This window comes from Tupaia chinensis, unplaced genomic scaffold, assembly GCF_000334495.1.
Source record: "Tupaia chinensis unplaced genomic scaffold, TupChi_1.0 Scaffold000045_1, whole genome shotgun sequence".
Lineage (NCBI taxonomy): Eukaryota > Metazoa > Chordata > Mammalia > Scandentia > Tupaiidae > Tupaia > Tupaia belangeri.
The window spans coordinates 2,997,016-3,006,399 of NW_006159501.1; the positions used below are offsets into that span (position 1 = coordinate 2,997,016).

General features: G+C 48.0%; 2 protein-coding genes across 2 annotated transcripts in view; one reads left to right on the top strand and one right to left on the bottom strand.

The window, feature by feature from the left end:
* MYCN (MYCN proto-oncogene, bHLH transcription factor) overlaps positions 1–594 on the bottom strand; it is a 5,471-nt gene extending 4,877 nt beyond the window's left edge. Inside the window, exon 1 of the mRNA XM_006140841.2 lies at positions 537–594. The gene's annotated coding sequence lies outside the window, so the exon portion shown is untranslated. The remainder of the gene's footprint in view (positions 1–536) is intronic.
* A 260-nt stretch (positions 595–854) lies between these two features.
* On the top strand, positions 855–1,171 carry LOC114008607 (N-cym protein). Its single transcript, XM_027773582.1, is given in 4 exon segments — positions 855–900; positions 903–957; positions 959–1,071; positions 1,074–1,171. Coding segments are annotated over 4 exon segments (312 nt in total).
* The last annotated feature ends 8,213 nt before the right edge of the window (positions 1,172–9,384 follow it).

The following is a 9,384-nucleotide window of genomic DNA, read 5'->3' on the forward strand; positions in this document are numbered from 1 at the left end:
CCCCACAACCTCCTTCTCCTGGGGAGGGGGGAGGCAGACACTCGGTTCTCAGGAATGGTGCAGGGGCGCCAGTGCAGGGAGGGTCGCGGGCGAACCGCGTCTCGGAGCTGGAGCAGCAGTGACCCAGATTACCACCGCGGCGGCCTCATCCCACCTAACCCCCCCTTCTTCCTCCCGGGGCACCCTTTAGAGAACCCCAGCTTGGGGCGGGGACGCACCAGCTCCCGGTCAGCTCAAACATACAAAAATCTTCTAGAGCAGGGTGAATTTCTTTTCGCTGAAGCCATTACTCCCCACTGGCACGGGCTGTAAAAGGATTAGGGCGGGTCTCTTCTAGTCCGGGTGCCTTCGGGGCTGGAACTGGCTTTTCAGGGAAAACCCCGAGACGGTTTTGTTTCGGAAGCAGAAACAGTCCCCTGGGCACATTCGGGCGGCCGCCCGGTGCGCTAGCCGCGATCGGGTCCAGGGCTTGCCTGGCGGCGGCCGGCGCTCGCCGCTCCCCGGGCGCCCGGCGGTTTGCAAGCCCCGCTGCTTACCTCCGCTGACTGCTGGGGATTCAGAGGCGATTCTGCGCTGGGGTCTCCGGGTGGGCACCCGGGGGGCGGGGAGAGAAGGGGGCTGAGGCGCAGACCAGGGGGAGGGAGAAAGGCAGAGGAAAGCGGCTTTACCCCGCCCTCTTGATTTCCATAAAAATCAGGGGAGGCGCCAAGGCTTTCGCGCCAAAAGCCACTTGCTTTTCTTTGCAGAGAGAAGGCTGCAGAGCTGGGAAGCCCGGGGCGTGCTCCTCCCGCCCTTCGGACCCCCGGGCTTGCACTCGGTGCACTCTGCAAGCCAGCTGCGTACTGAGCGGTGCAATGCAGCACCGACCCGGCGGGCCTGGCAATTGCTTGGCATTAAAAAATTTCTCCCGGAGGGCTCCGGGGGTGTGGATTGGGGAGGGGGAGCCTAGGCGTCTAACCTGCCCCCGCCTTGACTGCGTCTGTGCAGCTGAGAGCGAGGCCGGCGCCAAGCAAAGCCCGGCGGAGGGCTTGTTCGACTGTAATCTCCGAAGCGGGCTAGACCCGGGGTGCAGAAGGGGACAGGACGCGCCCATTTAGGAACCAGACTGCAGGATGTTTCTAGTTTCCAATGGAAAGGAGGAAAGCCCCCCCTCCCCCTTGTTCGAAAATAAATAAATAAGTGCAGGCTACGAGGGTGGCGCCGCGGTGGTTTCTTCGGCCGAAGGCGACACCTCGCGGAGGCGGAGCAGAAAGCGGAGCTGCGGGGCTCGGCGCTGGGCTGGAGTGGGGCGATTCTGCAAATCTCCCACAGCGCCCGCGGGACTGCCAGCCCGTCTTCTCCACCGCAGAGGGTGGCTGCGGGACGGCTTGGTTCCGAAAGCCATGGGCCTGCGTCCGCTACAGCCGTCCCCACCGCTCCCAGATTGACCTTCTCAAAGTCCGCATTCTCCCGAAATAGGCGGATCTGGTTCACCTAGAAGAAACTGCCGTCGACACCTGGAGACCAAATTCGGCTTAAAAACCTCGACTCCAAAATGTGGGAGGCGCAAGGAAAGCCGCTGTCACACCAGCCTCCGTGTCTCGGTTACCTCAACTGGGAGAGGGAGTTGGTGGCTCAGAGCTGTGCACAGCCCATAAGTGTGTCAGCTATGACTACAGTCACGATGAGGCTTCTGGGGAAATCAACACCCTTCTGTCTAGAATTTGCCGTTTCCCATCCCACCGCTATTAAATCTTAACTAGCCAACATTTTTACAGATGTGTTTTTTGGGCAGGTAGACTCAGGGATTAAGAACCACCGGGGACTTCTAGTCAGTCCCTATACAACCAAATAAAAGGTGAGCTAGGATTTTGCCTTGAAAACCCTTCCTCGGGTTTGAGAGAGGAAGCTGGAACTGTGGTTGGGATGGGAGGGTTTCCCCATCCCTCTTTTTCCCTCCTCACTGACACACCACTCCCTCCTCCCTCAGCTTCGGAAGGAGTTAAAGAGAAGGGTGCTGAGGGTCAGGGAGCAACCCATAAAATGCTCACGTATTAGCATTTGTGAAGGCCTTTCCAGGGCTGGCCTGAGATGCCTACATAATTCTGGGAAGCGAGGCAGATTCCCAGAATCCTAGGAAGTGGCCCAGGATTGAGGCTGAACTGCCCTTCCAGGCACCTTTATTATTATTATTTCCTTCACATATGTAAAACACGCCACCTTTGCAAAAGCCTGTAACACCTCCTCCTCTGTTTTTCCCTAACCTCTAAACTAAGCTGAGCCCCCCTGCTGCTGGCACTCCAAGCATCTGGGCTTTTCCGGCATTTGCCTCTATTTGTAATGATACAAGCCTACAACTACTTGTTTCATACCCACCTCCCTCTGAGACTGCTGGGAGACAAGCTCAGTCTTCCTGGCTCACCTGTGAGCTCTTGGAGTAAAGACCAGAAGGGTCGGAGGGGGCCAGGGACCCACTGTACAGTAAGTAACTCAATGACAGGGTTCACAGCGGAGATCATTGGATGTGTCCTTCTAAGGCCTCCAGATCTCCCAAGATCCTTTGCCTGTATTAACAGCTAAAAGGAAGAGAAATGAGTTTGACCCCCAAATCCTCTTCAGATCCTCAGCAGCAGCCCCAGACACTCAGAGCCCCCTGCCCTCCGTCCCTCCCAATATGGTAGGGCTGTGAAAATAAGCCAAGATGGGCCCAGGAGCCGCATTTAGAAGTCTTACCCTTCCCTGCCTCAGCAGATCGCTGCCCTTTACACCATTCACCCTCTATTGAAGGACAAGGTGTGTAACAGAAAAAGAGGAGACAGAGGGGCAGGAGACGTGATTACTCTGAGAACCTCAGAGCGAATCATCTGTCCTTCCCAGACCTCAATCTCTAATCTCCTGCTTTTAATGCAGCCAGTAATTACTGACTGACAAGTCTGAATACGAAGGTTAGCAGAATGATAAAATCCAACAAATATTTATTGGCTACCTTCATTTGCAAGCGGGTAGATAAAAGCCTCTGTACACAGAGAAAACTTTCTAATGCCTGATCTTAGTATGCTTGCAGAGAAGCCCGAAAAGCCCCTCTCAGACTAAGTGAGCACAGAAGCAAATCTGTAGATGGTTTCTAAACCACGGTTTGGTTCAGTTCCGCTAAGGTATGAATGTGTCCCCCCAAAAAAGCATGCGTTAGAAACTTGATCCCCAATGTAATAGTTTTGGGAAGTGGGACCTAATGGCAGGTATTTAGGTCAGGAAGACTCCACTCTTGTGAATGGATTAATGGCAATCATAGCAGGGTTTGAGGCTGCTGGGTTGGATTTCCTTCTTTCTCACCTTCCACACTGGGTGTTCCAGCACCGAGACCCTCACTGGATGCCAGTCAGCACCTTGATCTTGGACCTCCTAGCCTCCAAGCTGAGAAATAAATTCTTTTTCTTCATGGAAAGCAACTGTAGATACCAGAGATAGTGTGGGAGGAGGTGGGAAACGGCCTGTAACACCTCCTCCTCTGTTTTTCCCTAACCTCTAAACTAAGCTGAGCCCCCCTGCTGCTGGCACTCCAAGCATCTGGGCTTTTCCGGCATTTGCCTCTATTTGTAATGATACAAGCCTACAACTACTTGTTTCATACCCACCTCCCTCTGAGACTGCTGGGAGACAAGCTCAGTCTTCCTGGCTCACCTGTGAGCTCTTGGAGTAAAGACCAGAAGGGTCGGAGGGGGCCAGGGACCCACTGTACAGTAAGTAACTCAATGACAGGGTTCACAGCGGAGATCATTGGATGTGTCCTTCTAAGGCCTCCAGATCTCCCAAGATCCTTTGCCTGTATTAACAGCTAAAAGGAAGAGAAATGAGTTTGACCCCCAAATCCTCTTCAGATCCTCAGCAGCAGCCCCAGACACTCAGAGCCCCCTGCCCTCCGTCCCTCCCAATATGGTAGGGCTGTGAAAATAAGCCAAGATGGGCCCAGGAGCCGCATTTAGAAGTCTTACCCTTCCCTGCCTCAGCAGATCGCTGCCCTTTACACCATTCACCCTCTATTGAAGGACAAGGTGTGTAACAGAAAAAGAGGAGACAGAGGGGCAGGAGACGTGATTACTCTGAGAACCTCAGAGCGAATCATCTGTCCTTCCCAGACCTCAATCTCTAATCTCCTGCTTTTAATGCAGCCAGTAATTACTGACTGACAAGTCTGAATACGAAGGTTAGCAGAATGATAAAATCCAACAAATATTTATTGGCTACCTTCATTTGCAAGCGGGTAGATAAAAGCCTCTGTACACAGAGAAAACTTTCTAATGCCTGATCTTAGTATGCTTGCAGAGAAGCCCGAAAAGCCCCTCTCAGACTAAGTGAGCACAGAAGCAAATCTGTAGATGGTTTCTAAACCACGGTTTGGTTCAGTTCCGCTAAGGTATGAATGTGTCCCCCCAAAAAAGCATGCGTTAGAAACTTGATCCCCAATGTAATAGTTTTGGGAAGTGGGACCTAATGGCAGGTATTTAGGTCAGGAAGACTCCACTCTTGTGAATGGATTAATGGCAATCATAGCAGGGTTTGAGGCTGCTGGGTTGGATTTCCTTCTTTCTCACCTTCCACACTGGGTGTTCCAGCACCGAGACCCTCACTGGATGCCAGTCAGCACCTTGATCTTGGACCTCCTAGCCTCCAAGCTGAGAAATAAATTCTTTTTCTTCATGGAAAGCAACTGTAGATACCAGAGATAGTGTGGGAGGAGGTGGGAAACGGCAGAGGGTCAGAGGGAGGGAATCAAGGAGGAAAAAAAAAAGAAGTAAAATACATAAAAAACAAAAAATGGAAAATGATTTGTTGACGATAGCATATATGGTAATATCTCTCATTGAGCCAATATGCAGTGTATTCTGGGTGGGAAGGCTCATTTTGTACGCTGCAGTGACGTACAGCAAATGAATGGAAAATAAATAAATAAATAATAAATCCTTTTCTTCATAAATGACCCAGTCTGTGGCATTGTTATAACAGCGTAAAACAGACTAGAACAACCACCCACTGACTGTGCCCTGAGCCCCACAGAAGGTTTAGAAAAGGTGGGTGAAGGCACTGTCTTGAGTTCCTCAAGGACACCTAATTCAACAAATGATAAACCAGTAGGAGAGGTATACACAGGATTCAGGTCTGAAATAAAGCGATTTGTGAGGGAGGAGAATATTTCAGTCTAGAAATTCCTTGACTGAAAACAAACAGAACAACGTACACATGCAGATTCAGAAGGGTGAATTCCTAACTGGCTAGAGCAACAACCTCTAGATGCTTTCTTTCCAGATTAGGACCCCAAAGATCTGCAGAGGGCCGACCTTGGGGTGCAGTGGCTGGGATCTGCGCATTGAGAGCGAGCCAAATCCTGCATGGACGACCACAGTTCTAGCCGCGACGGCTTGAAAAAATACACGAGGAACATAGGCATGCGTGCCTAAAATCCTGATGAGTGGGGAAGTGGAGGGAAAAAGATTGTGGCATGACCGTGCCTCCGTGGGGCATCCTCTCTCTCTCTCTCTCTCTCTCTCTCTTTCTGTTTCGTGTCCTCTGGCAATTAAAAAAAAAATCTGCCAGGTCCAGCCACAGGGACCACAGCTTCTCCTAAGAACTTCATACTGGATCCCTACACCCCCCCCCAAAAAAAGTGTACATTTTTGTTGGTTAAATAATTTTTAAATCCCTGGGGTCAATTGACTCTTCATTTGGAAACAAAAAAGTAAAGCTCCCTGCTTTTCCCAAATGTGGAAAAAAAAAAATAAGGCTGGATTTAAGATTTAAATGGAAAAAGCAACACTATAAAAATATAAGAAGGAAATATAGATTGGAATTAAAAGACAGCCTAGAAACAAGGAAGGAAAATGTAACATATTTTACTACAATCAAAATTAAAATGTATGGTTTAAAATACACCCTAAACAGAGTGAGGAGACTTGCCATGTATGAAACACAAAGATTATGTCGTCTGTACATATACTAAGAGCGCCTACAAATTGAACAGAAAAAGCCAATAGGACAGAAATACAGGTCCAGGATAAGAGAATATGAAATGCAAATTGATAATAAACGTATGAAAAGATACTCAGCTTTACCAGTAGTCAGGGAAATGCAAATTAAATCTCAAAGACATTCACATTTTGGGGAGTCTAGGAGATTGGCCCATAGTATTGGCCAGGCTAAGGAGTGGGAGGTGGGGGCCTTCTGAAGGCACTGAGGGGCTTCAGCCCCAAGAGCCAAAGCAATTTCACTCTTGGGATCCAGCCCATAAGAAATAATCAAATGAATAGATAAAAACTTAGAAAATGTATAAACAAGACTGTCATACATGTTATTCTCGATAGCAAAATCATGTAAGCCACCTACTGGGTCATCAGGAAAGTCATGACGCATTTAATTGCCTAGAAAAACATAGAAAAATACCTCATGAGTTTCCCGATGACCTAATACACGCCCACCGGTAGGAGGGTGGTATACCATGCATGGATGCACTGGTATCCAGAGACAGCTCTCTAGGTCCTGACCTGGAACCCGTCCATGAGTACGAAGGAAGAGGGAAAAGAAGCCAGCTCTGGGTCGATGCATCTGGCCTTCTGGATATACGTGTATTTAGCTAGATCTACACACACCAGAGAATCTATTGAGAAGTCTGAGCACCAAGTTGTTAACAGGGGTTTACTCTGAAAAATAGACTCAGATGGGTGGAGAGAGAGACTTCTCTTGACATACCTATTTTTTAAAAAAGAATTATTTATTTATTTAATTCCATTTGTTATTATTATTATTTTTTAATTTGACCAGAGACGGGGGGAGGGTGTTGGGAGTGAGAAAGCAAGCCACCAGGCCCAGGACTCAAACCGCAGCCAGCCATGTGGGCATCCAGCACTTTTATCCTCCATGCTACCTCCTGACCCCTCATTTTTTGGGGGGCATACCTATTTTTTTTTAAGAGACTTTTTTGCTGTAGGGCACATGTGCTTGCTGTAGAGACAGGCAGAAAGCAAGAAATCGCCCCCCAGGGGGGAATGGCCACACTACAATCCCTCCTCCTCCATTATCTTCTCCGGATTTGGGGCACGCATGCACATGTGCCTGGTGTGAATTTTAAACCACCAGGGTCTGGGACTCAAAGCATGATGGACTTTGTGGGAGTCCAGCAATGTAACCATTATGCCATCCACTGGTCCCAACATACTGATTTGTTTACAGTAGTGCAATTAGAGTAAATTTAGTTTCATGTTTTGATTATTTTCCCCCAAAACAATTGTTGCTATTCCTCAGTAAAGTTAATCATTTGGGGGGAAGGAGAGAATCTCGGGAGCTCAAAGTCACCCTCCAATGTCTCCTTTGTTTTTCAGACTGGTTGACTTTCTTTCTTGCCAAACTGGCATTCTTTCTTTTTGCTAAACTGAGTCAGTTGAGAGCGGGTTGAAAGAAAGCAACATAGGACAAAATGGTCACTAGTGGCATTCAGATTAGAATCAAGCCAACTAAAGTCACTGCAAATATGTGATGTTAGATGTGCTCAAGGCAAGTCACGGCTTTTTTTGACATTGGGAGCTAGAAGAAAATATGAAAGCCAGCTGTTAAGAGAATTGGGGGCTTGGCAATTTTATTAATAATGCACAAAATAAGAACAAGCCTTGGGACCAGCAGGTGGCATAATGGCTATGTCTCTGGACTCCCATGTAGTCAACCACGGTTCGAGTCCCGGACCCAGTGGCTTAAACTCACACCAGGTGCATGTGTGTGCGTGCCCAAGATCCCGAGAGGAGAATAGAGGAGAAGGGATTGCGGCGTGGCCATCCCCCCTTGGGGAGAGGTGATTTCTCACTTTCCGTCTCTCTGTTTCTGTCTTTCTGGAGAGTGCATGCACCCTATAGCAAAAACCTCCCCCTCCAAAGAAAAAAGAAAAAAAAAAAAGAAAAAGTCTCATTTAATGCCAGAAAATTTAATTACTGATTTAGAAATGACAGAGTCCAGCAGGTCTTCTAACGATCCTGCCCTCAGACTGACTTTGCATCTTCTAAGATCCCCTGCACTGCATACTCTTCTCTCAAACCCAGACTCAGGGAGAAGATGGAAATAGGGTGAATAAAATCCAGTTGTAAACTGTGAAGAGCTACGTGGATGGAAGGTGATATTGTTGCTGCATACCTGAAATTCCCATTCCCCTCACTTTCCTTAAGGAAAAGATAAGATGGGAAAGATATCTATGGAGACCGGGAACTGCAGTCTCCATAGAGGGCAATAGCCTTCCACTTTGTGGACCTTAAACTCAAATTAGGGGCAGGCAGGTGGTTAAGGTGCTGGACTACCACATGGCCAATGGTAGTATGAGTCCCCGACATGGTAGCTTGCTTTCTCATTTTCCCTCTCTGTCTCTCTGGTGAGCACTCATGCCCTATAGCAAATTTTAAAATAGTAACAATAAATAAAATTAAATAAATAATTCTTCACCTCTCTAAAAAAAGAAAACTTGAAATAGTCCATGCACTGGAAGAGTTAATATTTGGCGGGACTCGGTCATGCTTTTTTGTTTTTGTTTTTGTTTTGTTTTGTTTTTGCTATAGGGCACATGTGCTCCCCAGAAAGACAGAGAGAAACAAACTCAGAAAGCGAGAAATCACCCCCTGGGGGGATGGCCACACCACGATCAATCCTTTGTCCTCCATTCTCCTTCTGGGATCGTGGGCACACATGTACACGAGCCTGGCGTGAGTTTAAGCCACTGGGTCCAGGTCTCGAACTGCAGTTAATTACATGGGAGTCCAGCGACATACCCATTACAGCAACTACTGGTCCCATGGTGGGATTCAGTCTTAGCAGACATTTATAAAACTTACCAGGGGGGCTGGCAGGTGGTGTGGTGGTTAAGGACACTGACTCCCACATGGCTGACCACGGTTTGATTCCTAGGCCTGGTGGCTGGCTTTCTTGCTCTCGAACCCTCTCTCTCACTCTGTCCCTCTCTGCTCAAATTAAAATAAATAAAGTTAAATAAAATAATTCTTAAAAAAAAAAAAAAAACCTACAAGGAACTCTGACTGCAGATCTGGTCTCTGACTCCTTTGGCATTGCCTAATCCCTGGGGTTACTTTCTCAATGACATGATTTGGGTGTGTCTATAATCCTTCTCAGAGAGCTTTACTGACCTTCTCCTTTTTGAAGGCTGATCCCACCCATTGACTTTTGCTAATTTCTTTACCCTTCAAAGCTGAAGACACTCCCTATAGCCACCCAGCTACCCTGACCCACCCTAATATCTGCATGGAATTGTTAGAATCTCCCTGCAAGCCTTTCAGTGTCCTTGTGTTTAGATAATGATCACTGATAAATATCAATGATTCCATCTGTTCACTTGCAGAAATTACAGCTTTCAGCCTAAAAACT